The sequence below is a fragment of the Sceloporus undulatus genome, chromosome 6 (assembly GCF_019175285.1).
Source record: "Sceloporus undulatus isolate JIND9_A2432 ecotype Alabama chromosome 6, SceUnd_v1.1, whole genome shotgun sequence".
NCBI classification, from domain to species: Eukaryota; Metazoa; Chordata; class Lepidosauria; order Squamata; family Phrynosomatidae; genus Sceloporus; species Sceloporus undulatus.
In genome coordinates this window covers 157717171-157744769 of record NC_056527.1, presented here as the reverse complement: position 1 = coordinate 157744769, position 27599 = coordinate 157717171, and the positions used below count along the sequence as shown (strand labels likewise).

The 27599-nt window shown below is 42.0% G+C and overlaps 1 protein-coding gene across 1 annotated transcript; it reads right to left on the bottom strand.

Annotated features, from left to right (window-relative positions):
• Positions 1–984: 984 nt before the first annotated feature.
• On the bottom strand, positions 985–22683 carry LOC121934033. Its single transcript, XM_042474007.1, has 3 exons — positions 22438–22683; positions 4212–4277; positions 985–1485 (listed from the first exon to the last, which is right to left on the bottom strand). Exons 1-3 carry the CDS (start codon positions 22681–22683, stop codon positions 1180–1182), a joined length of 618 nt encoding a protein of 205 aa, XP_042329941.1. The 3' UTR covers positions 985–1179.
• Between the last annotated feature and the right edge of the window lie 4916 nt (positions 22684–27599).

Here is a 27599-nt window from a genome sequence, read left to right as displayed (position 1 = left end):
AGTGACACGCAGCGTACAGACATCACCATGCGTTGCTTGCATCATGAATGCGCCAATGGCACACTCGTGACGTTCGCTCAGCGTCCAAAGAAAAAACCTCCGGAAGAAAACTGGACTACATTTTGGAGTAACACTACTTCAAAATGGGTGCCTTTTAAACAGAGACACACACAGACACACACACAAGGGCCAGTAGTTCTTTGTGGGTTATTTTTTTTTAATAAGGAAAGATTTTGTTGGATTTATTTCCTCCTAGCTTTCTGCCACTTCTCACGTCCAGACCTCTTCTGCATCCCTTGTTTCCCAGTCAGCTCAGCCTGACACTCTTCACTTTAAAACTTATTCTCCCTTAGCTGTTCTTCAATGAACCAACAGGCATCTTTCTGCCTGTGGAATCAAGATGACCTTTCTGAAACTGAGGGAACTGAATTGCTTCCCTCCCGGCTTCCATGCCATGAATACTTTCCTTGACTTTTTGTATTTAAAGCAGAGCTGATACACAATGCCCTTATCTCGCCTGCCTCCTCTGGCAGAGATCCTGCATCCCCTCTCTCTGCCCTGACACTCAGCTGCCTTTATCTCTGAATTGTATGTTTTATCTCTGTGATCTTTTGTTCCTTAGAACATCTGCCCACAGGCTCTCCTCACCCAAAGCTTAATAGAATGGATGTATGCTCAGAAAGAGTTGGTCTCAGGATCCATACAGAAAGGGTCAGCCAAAGACACTGAGCTGAATGGTCTCTCCCTAGACCTCAACTAATCCAGTTCTATGTATAAAGGGAGACTGGCAGTTAGATCTTTCTTCGACACTGATGATGGGACAGCATCCTCCACTACACCTGAAGGCAGTGGGTTAGCTCAGGGACTGAAGGGCAGTGAAGTCAACATTTAACACTCTTCCAACATGATGATGGTGTTGCCTCCCAGTATCTCCCAGAGGTTACTACCTCCCTTTGTCTAATGTCAGAGCCAGCCCACCACTCAGATATAATCTAAAAAGCTCAGTTTAATATAATCATGCATACAATCAAAGTCCTCATCTGGCAGGAACAGTTTTGATTAAGCCTCAATCTTCCCACTTTTCCAGCTGATTCTGTGGATGGTTGAGTGAGTGGAGAAAGAATCCCTGGATACGCAGGAACGATCGTGTATACGTTTCATAATCTCGCCAAAACATTGTCAATTTCCGCAGCCGAAACACCTTGGGCTTCTAGGGAGTCCCTGTTTTGCCTGAATCCTGGCACTTCTCCGGAGTTGTTGGCCAGGGGCGTATCCTTGGTCAGCGAAATGGTCCACTTGAATCCTGGGACGTTGAGCAGTGGCTATCCCCTGTTCTTCAAGGCATCTGTTTGGTGGGAAAGCCAATGTCTGTGCATTGGCCTGCTGGGCCTGGATGTAGAGAGATGGGCGACAGTCATCTTGGAGCAGAGGACGGGGAGGCAGCTGAGAGGATGAAGCGGCTTCTCGGAAAGAACCCCGGTTCCCCTGCCAAAGAGAAAAAAGAAGAAAATGACAGAATACCCCCATGCCCAGAAAAAAGAGAGGCCTGCCTGCACAAATGTCCCTCTAGTACTATCTGAGCTGAGAATAGCCACAGCTTGACAGAACGCTGGCTTGTGACTAGCGCATACAAAATCAGGGGGGAGCATATTTTTGTCATTTCCCTCAGGGAGCAAAATGTCTTGGGTGAGTCGTGTCCCAGTCCTGCCTCTCCTAGATGTTGGTGTTAGTAGAGTAGTGAATGCATGGTAGATTTTAGTCTGAACCATTCAGGATGCCAACCTCTCTTCCCAAATAACTTGAGCACCTTGAAGAGCTCTTTTAAAAATTCAGACTAAACCTCAGAATAGATTAGCAGCCTTTCTGACATGGAAACCAATGGCTGCTTCTGTCTACTGCTCTTTCTCTGGCAGATGGATGAGACATGGATGATCTTAAGTAAGGGAATCCTTCCTTTGGTTTTATAAAATATATAGCCAGCATCACTTTCAAAAGAGGCTCTTTCCTGTTGTTATTATTGTCAGTTGCAGTCAAGCCACCATTGATGTATGGCAACTGTATGAATGAGAGGAAACGCCAAGATCCCTTTGCCTATATAGAAAGCCCTAAGATCCCCTTGCTTATGCCTGAACTAAAAAATTGGGGAGAACACTTCCTTTAATATGATACTTGCTATCTGCAGTTTTGATAAAATCACACATTTGCGAGTGTTTAGTGGATTTTAAAATCCCGTTTCTGCATGGGATTTGCCTCCATGTGATAAACTCCTTAGTGTGTTTGTGCGTTGTTTGCCTTCAAGTCATTTCTGACTTATGGCAATCTTAACTGGTGAACCTATCTTGGCACGTTTCTTCACTGGGGGTTTGCCATGCTCTGAGGCTGAGAGAGTGTGACTTGCCCAGTGGTTTTTCACAGCCAGAGCCATAGTCCAGTGCTCCAACTACTACACCATGCCGGCTCTGTTAGTAGGGGATATAATATTTAGCTGGATAAAAGGTTTTTTTAAAATTATTCAATCAGAACAGCCGTTAAAAGCCTTCATCCCTAATTCAAATGTCGCATATCATAACTGCTGAATATCCCGGTGCAGATATCATATCCAAAGTGGTTTCTTACTGCAGGAGAACCTCTGGTTGTAGATATTTCGGATTGCAACTCCTAGAAACTCCAGGCAACATGGCTAACAGCAAGGGGACAGAGGACATTCAGTCAAATACCAATTAGAGAGCCAAATGTTCCCCACCCACACTTCTTGACTGAGGAAACAAAGCTGAATGTTGACACTTGAATCTTCATTTTTCTATTTCAAATTCATTTCCCTTTTGTTAATTCACAGGCATGTGCTAGGGAAAGAGTCATGCCAGGCAAGAAGTAGGTCAGTAGAACAGGCATATGCCCATGCACACATATTAACCAAGATTGTCGTGCCACTAAACAATAAACTGTTGAGTGAAGATGCTGGAATTGCACGATTTATAATGGAACTTCTATACTCTCAAGGTGATCAACCCTTCATTTTCAAGGATCTTGCTTAGTCCCTTCACTAAGAGGGTACTGAATGTATGGCATAGGTCTGCTCCAGCCATCAAGCCAAATTGGGTAATTGTGTGTCCTGATGCAGGGCCAGCCCATGGCATTGGGCTGCTTGAGGCCAATAACAAGATGGCACCCACTCTTGTTACATGTATAAAAGCCAAGTGGACTGGCAGTTGAATCTTTCTCACGTCTTTAGGCTAGAACCTGGGAAGGAACAGGACAGTTTGTGTAGCATATACTGTACTTTGCCACCAGAGGCAATAAATAATATATTAACGCAAATATAGTCACTGCAAGGATTTTATGTTGTTGTTTTGATCTCATTTTTTTAGGAAAAGTGAAGGCATGGCATTATATATATATATATTAAAAAGTAGCATGTAGTATAACATTACTTGGCTTTGTAACAATAAGTTAGATATTACAATTACTTTAAATAATGGCTGACATCCTCTTGGGCAGTTACAATGTCATAAGCTTGATGTACAACCTCGTAACTGTTTTGGATTCATATTTCTGATTGTGACACTATTGCCACAGCTGTAAATAACCCCCAAACCCAACTTAAAAGCCAGGCAGCCATACTGACTGGAGGAGTTCTGCTGCATTGTTAAACAGAGGGCTGAAGGATGGTGCGTTCAGCCCCCTTCTGCTAGTGAACCATGGTGCAACTAGCAAAAGCAGGTGTATTGTCACAACTCCTTTTCACACCACTGCTTGCTGGTGGGAGGAGGTTGGATGCATCATGCTTCAAAGTCTCATTTTCCATCACTATAGAATTCCTTCACTCAATGTGGCTGCATGGCTTTTCAGATGGGTTTTAGGGAGTCAGATCAGGAGACGGAGTATAGATATGGCTGCATCCACACTGCAGAAATAATCCAGTTTGGCCCCGTTTTAACTGCAGTGGTTCAAGTAGCATGGGATTTTGGTAACTGTAGTTTCATGTGGCACCAGAGCTCTCTGACATAGAAAGCTAAATGCCTCACAAAACTACTATTCCCAGAATTCTGAAGCATTCAGCCATGGCAGTTAAAGTGAAATCAAACTGGATTATTTTTGCAGTGCAGATGCAGCGTATGACATTGTAGCTATGTGTCCCACGCAAGATCTCAGCCAATATTTTTAAATGAACTTTTTAGCAGCATGTTAAAGTGATTTCTTCAAAACTATACCTGAACTACCGGTACGTTTTCCTGTTGAGCAAAAGGCACTCTCCTTGGGAGAAGCTGCTGTACATCCTGGGGAAAGAGCGGGATACAGATACATATAATAAATAATAAATAAAATAAACAGACATATACGACATTATGCAGAACATCACAGAGAAAGCCACTACTCTCACATTTGATTTTGCCTTTCTTTTCTCGTGCGATATAGTCCCATGTCTCTTTTAAAGATGAACAACCATAAGAAGCCCATTACAGATGAAGACTCATAAGAAAAACCTGGCCACCAGGCCCACAGTTGTCCCCACTGTGGAGACGTGTTATATTTCTATTTAACTGCTAGCCTTTATTCCTAAATTTGCATTTATAGGTCCACATTTACATATTGTCTGTTTACTATCTTTTAATCTCACCACTCCACTTAAAAAAAGATACTGTTATGCAATATGGAATTTGTGTGCAAAACTAGGTTCCTCTTTTGTCCTCTTGTTTGATGACACATTTCCTCTTTGTCAGTAATGGATACATTCCTGTCTTTGGGAAACAGGGTGCTGGATAGCCCTTTGATTTGATTCAGCAGGCCTCTTCTATTTTTATGGTGTGCTTTGATTTTCAGTCAAAGACGTAGTATTTCAGAAAGAGATGTGGTGTTTCACCAGTTTGAAAATGAACAGCTCTGTTTTATCCAAGGGCAGTACTGCTTTGGGCTGGATAAGTATAGCAGAAGACCAATTCAGCCTCATCAAAAGAGCACACCAATCCAGGCATCACTAGGATCTCATCTAAGAACAAAAGCAGGAAAGCACACAAATGGCCTGTATGTCTCTGAGCCACCCCCAGAAGTACCAGGAAATATCTCTGGCAAAGCAACTTATTCCTACGGCTACACATTTCCACTTCCTCTGGTTTTCCCTATCCCTTCTGTACTGCAGATGTAGTTGCTGACTGGAATTCTGGTAAAGAATCTCCTTGGACCAAATGTAAGAAACAATTCACCTCTTTGCATGCGACACTTGTTGGCTTTCTAGTTCCTGTGGAAAATAACCAAAAAAGGGCATCTGTAGGGCTTTTCTCATGATTTCTATGTATTGCCAGGGCCGGTCCTACCATTAAACAGGGTGAGGCTGTCATTTTAGGCAGCAGGTATAGATGTCATGAAAAGGCATCCAAAGGTTAGGCATTTACTTTGTGATTGCTGTTTTTTTGCTGCCAGGGATTTATGAGATTGTCTGTTTTGGTGCCCAAAAAAGCATGCCTCCCTTTGGGTATTATGCACCTTGACTTGCGTGGGGAAGGGTCATTTGTTGCTTTACTTCAGTCTGAGCTTCTGAGTTGAGATATGTGTTAGAAGCTGCATGTTAGCACAGAATCGAGAACCCTGGTAGAGCTGGTCTGGAGATCACAATCTTCAGCTGTCATATTGCCAGTTAACACACCATTAGATTAAGGAATAATTGCAATCAATCCCTGTATAAATATGTGTAGGAGAACTTCCATGCTGAACATCTTTGTCATAGGTACAGTCCCATGTTGTTCCCCAGCTGCATATTTGGTTGATGAGCAAAAGGAACTAGATCCCACACAGCCCTTAAAAAATATTCCCCTTCTCTTTCCCAACACTGTGGGGGTGGAAAGCCATTTAAAATGCCTTGGTATCCTTTATGATGTCAAGATGAAGAATCACCAGAAGGAACATCATGGCAAAAGAAAGACTAGACTAGTCCCAACCAGAGGCTTCTGGGAGTTTGTTACTCCCCTTCTTGCACCCCCCAAAAGGAACCACACTCAATTTTGGACTAGAACCTTTCAGTTTAAGTGCAAGCATGAGAAACCAACAGCCTTCCAGGTACAGTTGGACTCCAAATCCCATGTCCAATATCAGTGATGATGGACAGCTGTAGTCCAAAACATCTGGAGGACTACACATTAACAACAACTGCTTTAAGGGCTGCTCCAAAGAGGTGTGCTATGGCATACAGAGGTGAAAAAATGGCACCGATTGAAACACCTACTCTTAGGCTGTTGCTATATGCACACTTGCCTGGGATGAAGTCCCAAGAAACTCAACTGGTGCTTATATTTATGGGCCTTCGCTGTTAATGTCAGTTGCTGTTCCTTCTTTGGTTGGGTGGGGAGAGGACAAAGGAAACACAAATTGATCAGACTCCTGTTGGACATCTTAAACATGTAAAATATCTGCATTAAGGTAAAGGTTGCAGAAGCAGAATTGTACATTCAGTGAAATTGTTCATGGATGCACATATGAATGAGCATTCAGACGGTTACGCATTTGGGTACACATTCAGATGTCCATTTAGTTGGGCAACTTTGCTATTGGACACAAGTTTTGTGTAATAATCAGCGAGTAACTCTGATTAATGCTGAAATTTACATTGTGCAGACTTTATGCAACATCTTGGCTATTATTGGCCATTTGTTGCTGTTATTGTTGGCATTCGGGTTTTCTTGGCAAGATTTGTTCAGAGGAGGTTTCCCATTGTCTTCTCCTGAAATTGAGAGCATGGGACTTGCCTAAGGTCACCCAGTTGGTTTCATGGCTGAGTGAGCAATTGAATCCTGGTCTCCAGAGTTGTAGTCCAATACTCAAACCACTACGCCATGCCTAACTGTTTTGTTAGTCTTAACTAAAGTAGAACCATTTAATTGATTGCTGAACAGTAACTCAACCTTTATGTATGCCTTACTGCTTCTGTAGGTCTACTCTGTTTGGGCTAACACTTAGATTTAGGCCAAAATCTACACCAGCTTCTCCCCAACCTACTATCCTGCAGACATGTTGGGCTTCAACTCCCATAATCCCCAGCCAGGTAAAGGCAAACATAATTTGCGATCATTAGGGTTTCAGTGCTGAGAATCCAGTTTAATATTTCACAATTACAACCATTGGGTGTGACTTGTACAGCACCTAAGTGTACCAGGATAGAAAAGGAATAGCATTTTTACCCTGAGGGATATACTCCCTGATAGAAGGTATTTATGATTGCCAGCTTCCTCCCCATCCCTGCAGGCACCTCATGTTTTAACGTTTGCAAGAAAAGTTGAAATTCTATCATTCAACTTTTCTAGAATGGATAATAAATGTCACAGGGCTATCTATTGAATATCTCCCTGGCATCAAAGCTCTGCTAAAAAGGGTGGCAATTTTCAAACTGCTTACATTTTACCACTGAGCTCCAGCTTCTCCTCTCTTTTTAAGTGGAATGTTCCACACACCCTATGAACATTTTAAAGTATGGGTTTTTCCCCCTGCAAGGATCCACTTTGGTCTCACATTTTTCTGATTTCAAATTCCTTGTCTGTTAAATTCACTAAGCTAAAGGGTGGGAGAAGGCATGTCAGGAGAGAAATAGACCAGTGGCACAAGAAGCCACATATATATTAACTAGGATTGCTATGCAAACAAACAACAAAACGTTCAGTGATGATACTGGAATTGGACCATTCAAGAGAGGACTTTTCCACTCATGTTCACTAGTGCAGTGGAAACCAAAGTAATATAATCAGCTAGCCAAGACCCAAGTGAATTGAATGGCACTTGGTGACCTATTACTGTTTATGGCAGCAAATAAGTCAAGAATCTTGCTCAGTCATCCCTCTGTCATCCAAGGTCACAATGGCCCGCTGTTCTGTTTCACAGGGGACAGTCCTCTGTTTGAAAGGCTGTCCAGTCCTCAGTTATTATACTCGGTAATATTTCATAGATCAAAACCAAGATACTTGTGGCCAAGGAACATCACAGTGTGGTCAACATGAGAAAAGCTATTATAGGAAGAATATACACGCATGGTGTAGTAGTTTGAGCACTGGACTATGACTCAGGAGACCAGGGTTTGATTCCCAGCTCAACCATGAAACCCGCTGGGTGACTTTGGGCAAGTCACATTCTCTCAGCCTCAGAGGATGGCAATGGCAAACCCCCTCTGATGAAACTTGCCAAGAAACCACATGATAGTTTACCATAAAGTTGTCATAAGTCAAAAACGGCTTGAAGGCAAACAACACACACACACACACACACACACAATCTAGAAGAAGATTCAGCAGTTTGCTTTTGTCTAAGTCTACTGGGAAGGGCAAGACTCTTCCTTCCCCTCTCTAGATTGTGTGCTCCTGTGGGATAAGAAGCTATGCCGAGAGCAGCATTGATAATGGTAGGGTATTCCAAGTCAGATAGGGTTTGCCAAGGAGCCATACTAAATGTGCAAAACAGCTATTGGGCATCAGCAGTAGTGAGGGATGGCACTTGTTGAGGATTTCTCAGAGACAGTGGCAATGGCACTATAGCTAACATTTGTTAGTACTGCACAGGAGAAGGTAATAGTAAAACTACTTCTGAATGACCTCTGCTTCAAAAACCCTGTGATGAGACAATTCAAAATGAAACAAGGGATAGTGCTGAATGATGAGAATACCAGATTGGAAGGCATGCAAACAGGTACTGGGCAAGATCAGCGGACAAGGACAAGTAGCGCTGTGTCTAATGATGCAGATGGATTCATGTTGAAAGGACATTCAGCTGCTAACTTTACTCAGAGCTGGAAAAAAATCCAAACCAGCATAAGATACGGAATAGTAACATGGAATGAGAGAAGCATGAATTAGGAAAAGCGAGAAATTGTAAAAGAAGTAATGGGAACACATAGATATAACCACACTTAGTGTGAGCAAGCTAAAATGAAATTATTTGATTGCAAAGTTCCCATTCCTGTCCATTTTAGCTTGCTCACACCAAGTATGGTTATATCTATGTGTTCCAATTTCTTGTTTTGCTTTGGAAATAGCAATCAAAGAAGAAACATGAAGTCTGTAGCCAAAAAGAAAGAAAGACCCATTGGAGAACAAACTATTCAAATTAAGAACAGATGAGAAGCAAAAGTAAAAGTTGACAGAAACAGGATCAGACTCCTGAACATAACTGTTCAGTAACTTGTGCATGGAGACAAAAAGAAACATGAAAGAGAAAACAGAAACATCAAAATATATAGTCCTTGGTATCTGCTAGGGTTTGGCTACAGGACCCCATCCTGGATAACAAAATCCATGGATGCTCAAGTCTCATTAAATACAGTGGATAGGAAAATGGTGTCCCTTGTGTAAAAAGGCAAAAACATGGTTTGCTTTTTAGACTGTAAATATATATTTTTTTAATATTTTCAAGCCATGGATGGTTGAATCCATGGAGAAAGAATATGTGGATACTTAGGGCCAACTGTATTGCCCTTTAGCAGGCCAACTCAAATGTGTGTATGGATATGCAACAGAGCAGTTGTTACCCTTTGTTTGGCATGTTCTTTCCAGTACCCCTTCAAAGAGTCACAAGTATCATCTCAAAACCTGATGGATATAGGGATTGGGAACATGTGACTCTCCAGATGTTGTTGGCCCACGGTTCCTATCACTAGATTTGCTGGGTCAGGACTATCCCAGACACTGAGATTTAAGCTGCAAAATCTGAGACCTGGGGATGACTCTCCCACCATGTGATGTCAGGGGGAGCAAGCCCTGATGATGTTACCAGGTTAATGCCACAAGGGGCAACACTTGCTTGATATCGCTAAGCATGGCCCATTGAACTTCAGAGTTGCATAAAGTGTGTCATTTAAATAGTAAAATAACATAAGTCTAACAAATGAGTAAAATATGTATAGTGGTTCCTTGGTATCCTAGGGTTTGGTTCCAGGATCCTCTGTGGATAGCAAAATCCATGAATGCTCAGGTCCTATTATAGACAGTGGAGTAGTAAAATGGTGTCTCTTATATAAAATGGCAAAATCAAGGTTTGCTTTAGGAATGTATATATTTATTTTTAATATTTTCGAACTGTGTATTGTTGAATCCGTGGATAAAGAATCTGTAGATACGGAGGACTGACTGTATACACATCCCTTTCAAGCTAAGATTCTTCCCCCGTCACCATTCCATAGTAACTGGACATGCTTGGTCTTCATTCACTCTTTTTTCCTCCAACTAACCCAGTTCATTTTCCCACTCAAACCTTGAGGCATCCTTAAGCCTCAAGAAAGCCGGAATTGTGTAGTGGTTTGAGCACAGGACTTCGACTTTGGAGATGAGGGTTTGCTTCCCCACTTGGCCATGGAAACCCACTGGATGACCTTGGGTATGTCTGTGTCACACACTCTCAGCCCCAGAAACCCCTGTGATAGGGTCACCTTAGGGTTGCCATAAGTCAGAAACAACTTGAAAGCACACAGCAACATCCCCAGCTAATTTTTCAATTCAAATCTTGGAGCACCTTCTTCTGAATGAATGGTGCTGTTTTAATAAATAATAATAAAATCTTTATTTATATCCCGCCCTTCCATTTGGTCTTCTAATGATTAGAACTCACAATTGGAACACATTTTTAAAATCTGCTTTTGTGGGTTGTTTTTCAGATGCATTTGTGTCAATGAGAAATAATGCAATGTTGATCCAAATGCAGTCGACAAAACACACTCCTTTTTACTTTCGGTTCCCAAAAGTAAAAAGGAATGGATTTTATCAATTTTGCATTTGGGTCAATGTTGCGTTATTTCTCATCGAAGCAAACGTTATCTGAAAAGCTACCTGCTTTTATGGGTTATTTCTAATTTTTGTTTGGGTTAACCCTGAACATCATGTGAAAAACAACCCCCTCCCACTTAAATCAAGTTTATGCATTGGAGTCCTCCTGAGTGATAAACTCCTAACTGAAAGACAGAAGATGATAGCATGAGCTTTCATAGACTCGAGCTCAGATGCATGTTTTGTGCATGTAGATGGACACCCCAATAGTGGCATTTTCAGGCATAAAAACACTTTACACTTGCATATGTCTTTTTTTTTTTTTTGGGTCATTGCAGATGCTGCTATTTCCTTACACCATCTGCAATACCCCCACCCCAACTTCCCCCCAAGTCACTACAGATCCCACACACACAGCTATTTTGTGGCTGATAGAGAGCAATGTAGGGGATGGGGATCAGACAAGCATCTGGCTATGTCCCTGTAGCCAGAGACAAAATTATTCTGTCATTGACCATGACCTCCAGAAGACTCCATCAGATTGCAGCAAATGATGTAAGCATTCTGCACTTAGCTATGGGTAAATAGCCAAATGCTTCCCCTGCCTCCTCCCACCACTCTCCATGAGCCACTGAATGACCATGGGGGGGGGGGGGCACTAGCTCAACAGTTAATCTGGGGTAAGTTGAATGGCCAGCAGTAAGACAATTCCACAAGCAAAACTACTTCATTACAGGATCTTGGTCTTTGTGTAGGTCTGTACACACCCTCAGTGTAATTAGACAGTGTGCCTGGGTTATACGCGGGCAAGGCTTACGCAGCTTCCAGCATACACTGGAAGCCTGCGCTGGAAGAAGCCTTGGCATGCCAGAAAGAAGTAATAGGCATGTGCCCCAGGGCACGCCGCATGCATAAGCCCCATTACTTCTAATGGGGCTTGAGCATACGCATTTTCCCCATACATGGAGGGGGGGTCTGGAACGAATCCCCCACATAAGGGAAGGGTGCACTGTATAAGTTTCATACTACTTTAACTGTCATGACTCCATCCTCTAGACTCCTGTGATTTGTAGTTTGAAGTACTTGGAATTTTCTAAGAGAGAGCTCCAGTACTGTAGTTCAGACAAGTAGACTAGCAGAGAACGATAAATACCTCTGTAGGATGGAGCCATGGGTAGTGCAGATACATTATCACCTGAAAATATTAATTCTCTTCCCTCCTCCCCCCCCTCAAACAAACAAGGGACAGTGTTCCCCCCACCAGCACCACAAAACAGGGCCTGACCCTGGTAAAACCTGGGGATTACTTAAGTGGATACAGCAAACCCTTTGTGTTTACAGAAGAACATCTCACTTTCACCCCCCTATAGGGTTTACCAGGGGGACAGGCAGTGTCCATGCAGCCATCACATGTAAAAGGTGAATAAGCTCTAAGTGGCATTTGGAGTAGAGCCTAAGGAGTAATCTGCAAGGATCTCAGATATCAAGTGTAGGGAAAGACTTTTGCTGGAAAGTTGGCAGTCAGTCAGAGGCAGAGCAGATAACACTAGTCTAGGCAGACCTGTTCTTCTGGGTTTCAAGACCAGCTGGATCTGTAAAAGGCTGATTGGCTTGCATTATGTAACAAATGCAAAGTTGCTTCACTGGTGCGGAACTGTGTACCATGTTGGCTGGCCAGCCAGCTGTCCCAAATTGTGTCCCACATGAAGCCACTATAGCTGTGTATCAAGCACACAGCCAATTCCTTCTGCATCTCTGAGATATTTCAAAACAATTATGAGATACCAAAAAAAAAAATTCAGCACGCAAACAGTTAGTTGCTCCAAAGACTAGAACAAGGAGCAATGGATGCAAGCTACAGGAAAAGAGGTTGCACCTAAACATTAGAAAGAACCTGACAGTAAAGGCTGTTTGACAGTGGAATATGCTGTCTCAGATGATGGTAGAGTCTCTTTCTTTGGGGGTTTTTAAAACAGAGGCTGGATGACTATCAGTCAAGGTTGCTTTGATTGTGAGTTTCTGCATGACGGGGTTGGAGTGGATGGCCCTTGTGGTCTCTTCCAACTCTATGATTCTACGATTCTATGAAACAACCAAGCTATTTGAAAACAAAAAACTGACATGCCCTCAAAGCATTGGGTTGAATCTTGGGACCGTGCAGCCCTTTACTCCCACAAGTTAGTTCTGAGTAAGGAGAAGACCATGCTCGCTGGCCCTGTCCTGCAGCATCACTTCCACAGGTCAGAGAAGGTCCAAAAGAAGTCCCTGGAGGCTCCTCACATGTTCCACAACTCTGATTAGTGATGGGTAGTGACAACTGATAGCTTCCATTTCAGTGTGACAGTGAATCGGCTCCTGCTTTTACTCTGAACTTTCAAGGAGCTGGCTAAATTCCTGAACCTTGTTCCCAATATAGCTTCTGCACTCTGGATAGCTTATTTGAAATTGATGCTAAAACACAGAGTAGAATCACTATGACACTGGCATGAAGCAATGAGCTGCTGTTGAATACAACGTTGCTGTTGTTGTTTGCCTTCAAGCTGCTTCTGACTTATGGGGACCCGAAGACAACCCTATTATAGAGGTTTCTTGGGATGATTTGTACAGAGGAGGTTTTCCAATGCCTTCCGGAGGCTGAGAGCATGCGACTTATTTGGATCATCATCCAGTGGGTTTCATGGTTTAGTGGGGAATCAAACTGTGATCCCCAGAGTTGCAGTCCAGCACTCAAACCATTACACCACACTGGCTCTCCATACAATACAGGATTTAAAATTGCATAAAGCCCTCCTTCCTTCCTTCCTTCCTTCCTTCCTTCCTTCCTTCCCACTCACATATAATTAGGGGTTTAAGTCTCCATCTTCTGTTCTGGGATCTATGGCCCGGAAGGAATTTTGGATCTTTCTGTTTGTCTTCCATCCCACATTTTGTGATGCTCACCGTGAGAAATTATTCCGAGGGACTCAAAACCTCATTTTTTAAAAACCATATTTCAATGGTCCAATACTATCATTACCTAACTTATGGATGGTGCTCCCAGAAAAGAAGCAGATCTTGACTTTTGGTCTGCTATGGGAAGACTGGTAACGTTTCTGTGCTAGCTTTCAAGAGCAAATAGCCTTGTTCTTTGCCCAGTGGAATTCCACTGCTATCAGGAAAAGAAAGAAACAGCTGAAATTCATTTCCAAGTAAAGATGAAAGGCAGAATGCCCTAGAACAAACATTTCTCTTTCTAGTCTCAGGATGAACTGTACTGTCAATATTATTTAAAACAACAACAACAATACCATATACACAAAAATGTAGTCATCTAAAACCTGTAATGGTTTGAGTGCTGGAGTAGGACTCTGAGAAACCAGGGTTCAGATCCCTGCTCAGCCATGGAAACCCATTGGGTTACCTTGGGTAAATCACCGTCCCTCAGCCTCTCAGGAATGGCAAACTGTCTGAAAAAAATCTAGCCAAAAAATTCCATTATACATTTATCTTAGGATTGCCATAAGTTAGAAACAACACAGGAAAGTATAGAAATATTTAAAATGCTCCTATCTGTACTGGCCTTTTTGGAATTTTAATCCTTAGCCAAGGAAAGGCAGCTAGCATGTTGCCAGTCTCTAGGTTGGGCTGTTGCAGAAGATAAAGTAATGACTTAATAAGTGCAGCCAAAGAAATTTGTCTCAGTAACACCACATCTCAGGTGAGTAGCCCTGAATGACTGAAGAATAAACACAATCACAACAATTGATGTGTGCCATCAAGTCAGTTCTAACTTATGGTGACCCTAAGGTGAACCTGTCATGGTGATTTCTTGATAAGATTTGTTCAGAAGGGGGTTGTATTTGTCTTCCTCTGAAGCAGAGAGAATATGACTTGCCCAAGGTCTCCATGACACTCATACAATAACATATACAATATGAAAGTGGAAAAACTGATACAAGATCAGATCAGATTGGGACAAGAGGGGAGATGTAGCTTTCCAGCACAGCTTGGGGAAGGTTCTTTTATGGACTGCAACACCCAGGTTCTCCTCCATCAACACAGTCCTTGTCCCTGCTTGGCTGGGAGATTCTGGAAGCTATAAGCTAAAAACATAAACTTTTCCAAGTTGTGATTTCTAGGCCATCAACTTAAGCTTGCCATTTTAGGAAAGCAACCAGGCAAAATTGGTGTTCCAGCTTCTAATCACGGAAGATACCAGTGGCAAACACGTAAGGCCCCTGGCTCTGCTTTTAGGCTTAACAGGGCAGTGCCTATAGAGCAACCAAAAATTCCTCTCCCCATAAGAATTTTGTCCCACCAAATTAAATTTTCCTATCAATTATCACTGAAAGATTGAAAAATCTTATGAGCACAATGGATACCTACATGGAAGTGGCACTTACTCTCAAATAAGTGTGCATTGGATAGACCACAGGCAGTGTTTATTATTCCTGGGAGGGATCAATGACAATCTCTGTTTTGATACTTCTTAGTGCTTTTTGTTTAGTACACTTCTGATTGATAATAACCTGAACAAGTCTTGGTGTTTCAATTTTGCCAGCTCAAACCCTCCTACCCATTCTGGGGTCCATGTAAATATCAATCTTTTATGTGGTACTGTTGGGATCTATAATGCTTTGAACAGGGACTTAAGAGGCAGTCTGAGGCCCAAGACAGATGGGCCGTTTGTAGCGTGGCAGCGATGTTGCTAGGGTTAGGGACTGCACAGCAACCACATGGTCCCTAACCATAGCATGCCACAGCAGCGTTACAATGGCAGCACCCCGTGTATACGAGCGCCACTATTGTAATGTTAGCATCATGTGACTTCTGCATGGTGCCATGCATTGCTTATGTCGTGAGTGCACCATTGGCACACTCGCAACAACTGCCCTGCGGCGCTAAAAGAACCCGTTTTTCCAGGTTCTTTTTCCTCCAGAAGGAAGCTTGTGTGGTTTCGCAGCTGCAGCTTCTGTCCGGAGGGAATTAGGCTGCCAGCAATCCGCCCTTTTCTGGCGGTCTGTACCGCACCTTACTTTCCCTCCAACTGCCCCGATTTAGCAGGGACAGCCCCAATTAATCCTGTTTTCCAACTTTTCAGCTGCTCTTAAAATGTTCCAGTTTCTCTCTCCTCTTCCCACTTTTCTTCATTCTCCTCAGATGACTTCAGTGGCTACAAAGTCAGTTCAAAAAGCAAAAATAGTTTGTACTCAGTTAGCTCAGTAGGGAGGAGAAGACAGGAGGAAGCAGAATCTTACCCTTTACAGTAGACTCAAGCAAAAGTCTCCTTCCTTGGAGGTCTTTAAGCAGAGGCTGGATGGCCATCTGTCAAGGAGGCTTTGATTGAGATTTCCTGCATGGCAGAAAGGGGTTGGACTGGATGGCCCTTGTAGTCTCTTCCAACTCTGTGATTCTATGATTCTTTGGAAAGCAAACTGCTGCAGTCTCTCCTAGTGTTTGAGATCTTCCTCATTAAGAACTTCTACCATCTTGACCACACTTGGATGTTGCTTGACCCCATATGCCCAGGTTTTCATCGATGAAATGTAAAAGGGCATGGTCTTACTTTTTGTGCCAGTGGGTACTCCCTACCTCACCAGCAATGGAAGGGCGGTAGAGGTATCCTAGTATACTTAGACCTTGCAAAGCAGCACACTGAGTAGCAAACATAGACCTGGGCTGCATCCACACTGCAGAAATAATCAAAATTGACACCACTTTAATGGCCATGGCTTTATGCTATGGAATTCTGGGAATAGTAGCTTTGTTACAACACCAGAGCTCTCTGGCAGAGGAAGCTAAATGTCTCACAAAACTACAGTTCCCAGCATTCTCTAGCCAGGGCAGTTAAACTGGTGTCAACCTGGATTATTTTTGCAGTGTGGATGTAGCCCTCTTTTAAACCCTTTGGATCTACTAATCTTGCTCTCCACTGGCCCCAAGGGTTACCAGTCACCATTACCAGCAGCAAACAAAAAAGCCTGGACATCCCTGATGATGAGCTTCATTTTGTCAGTGTGGAATGCGTATTGGTGGTATCTTTGAGGATTTAAGCCTTTCTCACTTTTTCTCTGAGAGGTGAACTGATGCATTCACACAATAAGAATTTGTGTAGATTGCTTCTGAAAAGTAAATGGTGGTGGTATCGGGGCTCAATCCAGATCAGGACCATGTACAAGTGAACTGGGAGTGAGGAGGGTTAGGTCCTCAGATAATTAAAGTTACTGAATGCAAGCACCAAGATACAACACTACATTCACCAAGGAGGTTGGACATTTTGTTTAATTACTTGTGCAAACCTTACTTCAGAAGCCAGTTTAGGACAGGCTGCTGCAAATTGAATGAACAGAGCCTTTAAGAGGTAGAGAAGAGCCTCCAGTATTTTGTAACATTAAGCAAGGGGAGTCCCTCTGGCTGTGGTCCTTGGTATGCATTGTGGGGTGTTAGCAAGTCTCTTTTTTCATTGGTGATATATTGGAAGGTATGTTCCTTATGCAGAAATGACTGAGAGGACTGAATGTTTCTGCACACTTTTAGAAACTGGACTTGCACAAACTGTTCAGGACTAGGAACTTGTTAGTGTAAGCATTATGCTGTGTGTGCTGTTGGACTTTGGCATCACTAATAGAGGTAAGCCTGACTAACACTGACCTTCCTTTACAACCACTTCATCTCTGAAAAAATTCAAATTCAGCCATTACAGAGGTTTATCCCAGCCTTTTTAGCCTGGTGCCTTCCAGGTGTATTGTGATATTATCCCCATCATTCCCAAACAGTATGGCTGTTGGCTAGTTTACAGTAATAACCAGATCAGAAGTCATTCATCTGACAGTGTGCCATCCGGTCCAAGCCTAGTTAAAAATTGCAATCATAAAAAGGGAGAACAGAGTCCTTGAAGTTGCCCATTGACAACTTTAGTACTGGGATGAGAGATGGAGCAGCAAACACACATGTAACCTCGTTGCTACTTGGAATAGTTACTTTTTTGGACTCCTCCAGGATCCTCCAGCCAGCATGGCCAGTGGCTGGCTGGAGTAACCATTCTGGCTAGGGGATTTTGGGAGCCTAACCCCAAACCATAATTCCTGTATATTATACAGGACTGGAGTGCAGCTTTGGTGCAACTTCCAGCCTCTTAAGATATATGTGTCATTTAAACAGCATACCTCCAAAGTGACATGAAGCAGCTTTATTTTGGCCTGTCTGTTCAGGCCCTTAGTTATTGTAGCATCAGGACTCATCCTGAACTCTTCATTGTAGCTACCTTTTCTGGCTAGAAGCAAATAGACTAATGAGAAGGAAAAATCACTTCATTTCATTTTGTTCTGTGAATAACCCCTTTAGCTAAGATATGTCTCTCAGTTGCCAAAAAACAAAAATATGGTATGTGTGCATGTGTCTGAATAAGCAGCAGTGAGCAACCATGGATAATGTTTAATGACACCACCAGGAACTTACCCTAGGTTTAATGTTTTGTCTCAGAAATCTCAGATCCTGGGAGGGAGGTACCTACCACTGGCCTAAATGGATCCAACCTTATATCAGTCTCGAGCATGCATCCATTTCCGACAACTGGGATGCAAACACGAGACTGATACTAGGCTGGATCTGGAAAAATCAAAGACTAAAACAGGGAGAAATGGGATAACTTGCCTCTTTAAGCTCTGATTCAAACTCCTTCCAGGGCTGTTTTTACAATTTTTGAACAGGGAAATTCAGTTCAGTTTCCCCTTTATTACAAATATCATCTGTGGCCAGGGCAAGACGAGAGAATGTTAATTACAGTATTCTGAAAGGAAAGTGAATTACGGGGATATGAAACTGCTTCTAGAGGAAAAGGAGAAAAATCAACAAAGCAACAAAATGATGTGACACCTGGGGACATACATGAGAACAACACACAAGGTTTTCACAGAAGTGGAAGTGGGTGGAGGGAAAGCCACATAGGGAGAATGAAGGTCTGAAGTATCTGACTCACTGTTTTGTAACAGAGGAAGGCCACAGTATAGTGAATGTATAGGACAAAGAATAAAAGTTGCAAGGGACTGACTCATAGGTTTTGATAGAAACATTGATAATAGCTGTTGCTGGACTGTATCCCTTTCAGCAGGAAAAGAAAAAGGTCAAGGGAGAATGAACGCTATCTTCAATTCTCTGAAAACCTGTTGTGCTGGAGAAGATGGAGCAAACAACACAGCTATTGCACCAAAGAGCAGAAATAGAACCAGTCACTGGAAATTGCAGGTAGCAGTTTTCAGCTCTACATTGGGAAGGGAGGGAACTTTCATTCAGTAAGAACGAGGCTGCAGTGAAACAGACTTGGGAAGTGATCGCGGATGCTCCATTGCTGTAGGTTTCTAAGTCAAGGGTGGCCATCTACCAGGGATGCTGTAGCTGGGTCCTGCATTGCAGAACCTATATTCAGTGAGGTGGGTGAATTGGGTCATGTTAACAATCCCTCGAAGGTCTATGTCCAGTGCCGCCTACTGTCTAAATGGCATTATCCACACAGATGGACCAGTACTTTGAGATGCAGATGAATCCAGATGGAGGTCTTCTTGTGCAACTGACTGGCACACTCTTTTCAAATTAAAGTACATTCAGAGCATTTCAAATATGTAAAATCTGAGCACTGTAAGCAAACAAGAGCATCGAGGATTGCTGGGGGCTCTTGGGGTCCTCAAAAACAATATTGGAGGCTAAATGCAGCCTATGGGCCACACTTTCCCCACATTAATATATAAAAAAGTAAAGATTTCCCCTTTGACAAGTTTGTCTAGTCGTGCCCAACTGTAGAGGGCAGTGCTCATCTCCGTTACTGAGCCAAGGGAGCCAGCGTTCTCAAAGACGACTCCATGGTCATGTACCTTAGTATAAACCCTGTCATAGTCAAGAGAGCCAGTGTGGTATAGTGGTTTGAGTGTTGGATTAAGACTCCTAGAGATCAGGGTTCAAATCTCTGCTCAAACATGGAAACCCACCAGAGACCTCAGGCAATTCACACTTTCTCAAGCCACAGAGAAAGTCATTGGCAAACCTACTATGAATAAATCTTGCCAGGAAAAACCTAAAATGGGGTTGTAACTTAACAACAACAAGTTATAGAAGCTGGTGACAACACTGTGTATAAACTACATGAAAAGGGAGGCACAACAATCCCTCAGTTGGAATCATCATTAGTAGACAGTGGTCCCTCCATATTGCTGAGGTTAGGGGTGAAGGACCCCTGTGACTATGCAAAAATTGCAAATAAAAAAACCCCACTATTCTTTTTAAACTAAGAGAACACCTCTCTAGGAATATCCAGGTCTTCCAGTGCATTTCTATAGTCAACATCTGCCAGAGGTTGATCATAGACACATATTGGAGGACCTACAAATGCCTAGAAAAGTGTTTTCTCTAGGAACATCTAGGTTCCCCACCACAACTTTATGGTCAACATCTGGCAGAGTTTCACTGGAGGACCTAGAGATTCCTAGAAAGAACACATTTATCAAAACAGTAAATAATCAAATCTGCAAAATGTGGAGGGTCAGTTGTAAATGGAAGTTTCTTGTGGTCCCCTATAATCAATTTAGCAGAGTTGTTATTATTATTATTCGAACTAAGGCTCCAATAATTGTCTAGTGGCAATGTTGAATAGGGGATCATAGAATCATAGAGTTGGAAGAGACCACAAGGGCCATTCAGTACAACCAACTGCCATGCAGGAACTCTCAATCAAAGCATCACTGACAGATGGCCATCCAGCCTCTACTTAAAGACCTCTAAGGAAGGAAACTCCACCACTCTCCACTGAGGGAGTGTGTTCCACTGTCGAACAGCCCTTACTGTCAGGAAGTTCCTCCTAATGTTAAGGTGGAATCTCTTTTCCTGTAACTTGCATCCACTGTTCCATATCCTATTCTCCAGAGGAGCAGAGAACAAGCTTGCACCATCCTCAATATGACATCCCTTCAAATATTTAAACAAGGCTATCATATCATCTCTTAACCTTCTCTTCTCCAGGCTAAATATCCCCAGCTCCCTTAGTCATTCTTCATAGGACATGGTTTCCAGACCCTTTGGACACGCTCCAGTTTCTCAATGTCCTTTTTGAACTGTGGTGCCCAGAACTGGACACAGTATTCCAGGTGGGGCCTAACCAGAGCAGAATACATTGGCACTATTACTTCCCTTGATCTAGACACTGTACTTCTATTGATGCAGCCTAAAATCGCATTGGCCTTGTTAGCTGCCGCATCGCACTGTTGACTCATGTTCAACTTATGGTCTACTTGGACTCCTAGATCCCTTTCACACGTAGTTTCGTTCAGCCAGGTGTCCCCCATCCTATATCTATGCATTTCCTTTTCCCGCCCTAAGTGCAGTACCTTACACTTCTCCGTATTGAATTTCATTTTGTTAGCTTTGGCCCAGCTTTCTAGTCTATTCGGGTAATTTTGAACTTTGATCCTGTTCTCTGGGGTAATAGCTACTCCTCCTAATATGGGTTGTGGGACCTGTAGTTTTTCCAAGCCCCAGTTCTGCATTCTGCTGCATTCCTGAGTACCTTTAGAAGAAAGGCATTTCAGTTTTTCCTATAGCAAGATTTCACTGTAGCAACCACCTCCTCCCTATTTGATTCTTTCCATTGTTGTTTGTTCTTCTTAAAATATATATACGTTCAAATCACGATCATCAAATTGCAGAGAAACCAGCCCACTGCATCTTGCTCTTTAGCTAAAATGGCTTGTGGCACATATCTTTTAAAGTCTGACTCAGTCTGGTGTTATGCAATCATACAGACAAAGAGGCTTAGGCATCTGTGACTAAACATATCTTGTTTATGAGTATATAGATGAGCAGGTTTTCTTTTCTTACTAATGTAAAATTTTCTTACTTTTCTTATAATGTAAACTTCCAGTGTAAATTTCCAGGTTTGCGGCCTATTACAGACTGCCAAAATAAAGCTGCTTCAGGTCTCTTTGGAGGTATGCTATTTAAATGATGCATAGGTCCTAAGAGTCTGGAAGTCACGCCAAAGCCACACTCCATTCCTAAGCACTGGAGGGCAGCTTTGGTGCAGCTTCCGGATTCTTAGGATGCATGCATCATTTAAATAGCATATCTCCAAAGAGACCCGAAGCAGCTTTATTTTGGCAGTCTGTAACAGTTTTATTATGCATTTCCTATCAATTCTGTGTCAATTTGCTATCGATCTCTCATTTGAATTTGGATTGTCCATCGTGAGATATTATTATTTATTATCATGAATATGTACAGTATTTATAGAGCACTGTAAAATTTGCACAGCACTTTGCATAATAGGAATCAAAATATTCCCTCCACATTCGCTGTGCAGTTAGGGGCACAAGACTCCCATGAATGTGGAAAAAACACAAATAACAAAAAAAATATGTTTTTACCTGAGAGAACACCTCTCTAGGAATCTCTAGGTCTTCCAGTACAACTCTGTGGTCAACATCTGCCAGACATTGACCATAGAATTGCCCTGGAGGAGCTACAAATGCCTAGTTGAGTGTCCTCTCTAGGAATCTCTAGGTCCTTCAGTGCACTTTTGGTTAAAGTTGAGCATAGAGTTGCTCTGGAGGACCTAGATATTCCTGGAGAGAACAGATTAATAAAATCCATGAATAATCAAATCCGCAAAAGTGAAAGCCGCAAATGCGGAGGGGAAATTGCAAGTGATTGTGTGAATAATAATAATAATACGGGCAATGCTCACGTCTATCTGTGCACGGCCGTCCTGTTCTGCGTTAGGGAACCAGGCATTCATATTTGCTTCTACGAAGGTGTACAAGGCGCGCCTGTTTTTCACCAGGAAACAGAGAATGCTGAGCATAAAGAAGGCTAATCTGGTGTTCAACATTGAATCCCCGACCACATCGCAGGACCCTGCAAGTTTTTGATTTGTTATGATCAACCATAGCCAGACCAAACCCAGGACGCAAAGCCCACGGAAATCAGCCATGTTGGCTACTCAAAAGGCCAAAGGCCAACTGGATGCATCATGAAATGCTATGGGCAATGCAGGTCATCTCCCATTGTGAGTTCATATGACCTCAACATTATGCTGAGTTGTCATTCACTCCAGCAAAATGTCAATGGGAGTGGATGAAATGTTTCTGCCTTCAGCCTCTTGTTGCTTAAAAGCCCCTTCCTCCTTTATGTTCACAGACCATCTTGTCATTATCATCCATGCATATACATATATGCATCGTTTATGCCATAGTACAGTGGTCCTTCCACATCTGCTGGGATTAGGGACACAGGATTCCCATTTTGGACCCATATTTCCTTGAGACATTGGGATAACAAAATACGGGATGAGGTTATGTAATATTCCATAATCACTAAAAAGTAAGCCGATAACAAAAAGTTTTATTACATGAACATAACGGAACTAACCATTCTTCTTCAGGGACAGAATTCATACCAGAATGTCAGAAATAATCCAGTTTGAGACTGTTTTAATTGCCCTGGCTCAATGCGAATTGTCATTTTGAGAGACACTGAGCCTTCTCTGTCAGAGAGCTCTGGTGCCACAACACACTACAAATCCCAGGATCCCATAGCATTGACCCAAGGCAGTTAAAGTATCAAAATGGATTATTTCTGCAGTGTGGACACAGCCACTTTTCAGAGCTCTGGCCCTATGTAGTCCTACTTCCAACATTGGAAATCGCCTTTACTGCTTATTGACAGCATACCTGTCGTCTTATAGGGAAACCATAGTTTTCCTAACTTTGGAAGAGATAGTTTTCCCAAAGTCCTACTTCTAGCATTGGATTAGCTTTGAAAACTAGTCAAGCTATAATATGGAAGGATGCTATTTTATATGATATCTGCAGCCAGAATAATGCACGCAAGAGTGTGGAAATTAGAAACTGTTCCAGACATAAAAGACTGAGATAAATGTAAGTGATAAAAACATAGATAAAGATACTTTTATTTAAGCAAGCATTGAAAATATTGTCCCAGGGTTTTTTTGTATTGAGCATAGGTATTGCCTTTTAATGTCTGTTATATTTCTAAATGTAATTTTATACTGTTTAGAGATGATTTGAAGTGTTTTAAATTTTTATCGTAATGTTTTTCAATCTGCGAGTCACCTTGGGTCCCTTCAGCATATAAATGAAATGAATAAATACATAATAAATAATAAATGAACAGGTAAAATTAAGCTAAGTCGCGAGATCATGGAAAAGGAAGTAATGAATGGAATGTGAATGGTTAAAGTTATGGATGTGATGTTTTGTTTGAACTGATTTTGTATTTTGTATGGCATTTTGTATGGTATGTATGAATTGTAATATTGTCTTTGTTAAACTGTATTTGTTAAAAGCTTTTAATATTGTATTTGTTAAAAGCTTTTATGATAATATCAGTAAAAAAAACTTTTTGAAAGAAGACTAGTCAAGCCATTTATGTGTGTGGGTTTTCTTTCTGCCTTATTTTAATAAAATAATAATAATAATAATAATAATAATAATAATTTTATTTATGTCCTGCCACTTCCAGTAAGATCAAGGCAGCTTACAATCACAGTAAAATATAATACAATAATAAAATGATAAAATCCAATACACAACTAAAATACAATGCAATTCTAATAAATTCATACAACATAAATACATTTTTCTTAAAGGTAATTTTACCTTCCTAACTCAGCTTGGGTGGAAAAAGAGGTCTCCATCAACTTGTGTTTATGAAAACCTGCAGTTAATGCATTATTTTTTGCTTTGTTTCCAATCTCTGGAGCAGCAGAAAACAAGCTTGCTCCTCAATATGACACCCCTTCGAATTCTTAAACAGGGCTATCATATCTCCCCTTAACTGTCTCTTCTCGAGGCTAAACACACCCAGCTCCCTAAGTCTCTCCTCATAGGGCATACCTTCCATACAATATGACTGCAGATTGTAAAAAGTCCCCTCAGTTAACATCCCCATTGCACCAAGAAGTTCTCTGGATGCCTTTGAACCATCCTCCACTGCTTAGCCTACCTGACCTTAACAGGTGTGTTAGAATGGAAAGCAAGGCAAGTGGGTATATGAAGAAACAGTGTACACCTTGAGTTCTTTAGAGGAAAAGTAGAATAAGAATAAAAATATATGCAGATCGAGGGAGTATTTGTATTTTACATACCTGGAAACAAAGTGGGAGTTGTCAAGACAAAAAGCGACATTTAATACCCAGGACACATGGCCACTCAGTGTGCCTGCCAAGTTTGCATGTTGTCTGTGGGGGAGAAAAACAAATTCTGGTTTTGAGGGGAAATAAAACACCCAACAGCAACACCAGCGGTCAGTGGGCCCTGCCTCTTCTTGCTGCATCTAGATCCAATACTGAATATATTGGTTTCAGTTTGGCTTATTTGGCAAACTAGTCTGGCAGACAGCTCATGTCAAAAGGAAATCAGAAGAATGAAAATGGTGTAAGGGGCAGGTTCTCTATTATGTTTTCCTGTTGCCCAGCACAAGGTTAGTATGTTGAGTGAGATCCAGAATCAAATTTCCTTGCAAAAGCAATCTTGCCCTTTTAATGCTGCAGTTTGGCCCTGGCTCCATCTTGCTAGCAATTGCCTGGCACACTTAGCAGAGAGAGTTAATTTAGGAGAGGCTATTACGTGAAAGGGACAGTTAGCCAAGTAAATAGATCAGATGAATGCATCCAAATACGACAAGGCTCAGGACCAGAAATATTCAGAAGGACAGCCAGGGCTGTGACAAGTAGAAGTCACTGCAAAAGGGCAAGAACCTAAATAAAAAGGATGTGAAGGCATTTTAAAACATGTCACCACATTAGGTGTTAATAAAATAATATACAAAAAATGTCTAAGGGCTTATCAGCCCAGTTTGTGGAAGCTAGAAGCACCTTTAACAGCTGTAGAGTTGGGTAGAATATTGACACTTCTTTTATAGCTCCATAAACAGGAGGATTATGTATGTGCATTATGTGTGTTCAAGTCACCTGTTGACTTATGGCAACCCCACAAACTTCATAGGGTTTTCTTACGCAAGGAATACTTAGAGGTAGTTTTGTCAGTTCTTTCCTTTGAAATATAGCCTACAGCATTTGATGATAGTCCTTGGTGGTCTCCCATCCAAGTACTAAGTACCAAGTACTTCCATCCAGACTGACCCTGTTATGCTTCCAAGATCAGACAGGATCTAGTGCCTTTAGGCTATTTATGGTCTCAGCAGAGGGACTAGATACTTTTTCTGTTTTTGATAGGGTTGTTGCATGGATAAAGTGGGGAGGAGGGAGCCATGGAAACACCACTTTGAGCTCACTGAAGAAAGAGCAAGCTAGAGATGTATCTACCTATTCAGCAAAGCACCAAACAACTGAGAAAACAAACAGCAAACCTGCAAAGAGATGTCTGCAAAGAGAATAATTGTCAGAGGATAATGAGAATGGAATAAAAAAAAAAAACCCTGAAAGCTCAACTTGGGCGTTCATCATTTCTTGGTAAATTTTGGCTGGATCCGAACTGGAGCAACAATCTGGTTTGGCACCACTTTAACTTTAATGGTTCAGTGCTATGGAATTCTGGGGATTGTAGTGTTATCAAACCTCATCCTCCGCTCTGGTCTAAACTGTCCTCTGAGGCAGAGAGAATGTGACCTGTCCAAGATCAACCAGTGGTGTATTTTTTAAAATAGACAATTGAATTATGCTGCATCTGCAAATACTTTTTGGAGGGTTTTATGTAGACCCCTCCTTCCCTCCCAGTCCTGTGGCATCAAGCCTCCCCTCCACTCTGGTCTAAATTGATCTTCTGCTAGAAGCAAGTAAACTAGATTAAATGTTCCTTGCCTATCACCCCCTTTAATAAGGGAGAGAATAATCCCCTCCTCACCTTGCTCTGGAGACAGCCCCTTTAGCAAAGATTTCTGTCTTAAGTACTAAACAGGAAACTATGTTAACTGTCGTTGTTTGTGTTGAATGACAGGCAAACTGTGCACAAACAGTAGTAAGCATTTATCTTAATGTTTAATGCCAAGTCTTAGGTTTTGGCCCAGAATTCTCAGGGCCAGAAGTGGCAATCCTAGCCGGAAGAACTTACAAAATTTTGTCTGCAGGTCCATATAATGTGGTTTAGTGGCTACAGTGGTTTAGCAATCCTAAGATTCTGGATGAAGTAAGGGGATTCGTGCCAATCCTGATTCCATTTCAACATCATGTACACAGGTGTTCTTATAGGACCCAGGAAGCCTAACTGATTTGTTTCAAATGTCTATGCACATGTTTACAATACTGTTGAGTCTGTTTAAATTTGTTTATTTTTTTCAGTTGCTTAAATTGGCTTGAATTGTAATGCCACCCTGGATCTCTCATACTAGCGCAGGATATTAACAAATAGAAGAAAACCAAATAATACACCTGTTTTGTGAAATTATAAGGTGATGGACAGCTGTAGGACACTGCTTTTCTACAATGCTTGTTTTGGATAAAGCAAGCCTTTGAGATCTTTTGCTTTTTTGTGTACAGCTTTTCTTTAGCCTTTGGACACTCAGTGTACAAATTATTAATTGCTTGTTACAACAATTCATTGTGAGACAAAACTGGAAGGGGATCGCTCATGCTTGGAACACAAGATGTTCTAATGAGAGGTTCTTTTGAGCACATTCATCAACCTGAGAGGAGAGGCAGCTTTGATGGAGCATTTGCTGTGGAGGTAAGGAACAAGAAACTTAGCTTTGATGCATTTCACAAAGAGAGAGACAGAGACAAAGGGTCAGGATGACATCCAAGACCAAGCCAACCCAACAGTCACTGCTCTGTGAGTTAGAAGGAAAAGAATAATAGATCATAGGACTGGAAGGGGCCCTGAGCCATCGAGTTCAACCCAGCTCAGTGCAGAAACTCCATCTAGAACATCC

Bases quoted from the DNA above. Each gene is read 5' to 3' on its own strand.
- LOC121934033 (XM_042474007.1), bottom strand. From the start codon at position 22,683: ATGGCTGATTTCCGTGGGCTTTGCGTCCTGGGTTTGGTCTGGCTATGG. The intron at 4,278-22,437 runs GTGAGCATTGCC...CTCTTTCCCCAG, and splicing joins ACGGCCGTGCACAGATAGAC to GATGTACAGCAGCTTCTCCC. The intron at 1,486-4,211 runs GTATAGTTTTGA...TCTCTTTGGCAG, and splicing joins AAAACGTACCGGTAGTTCAG to GGGAACCGGGGTTCTTTCCG.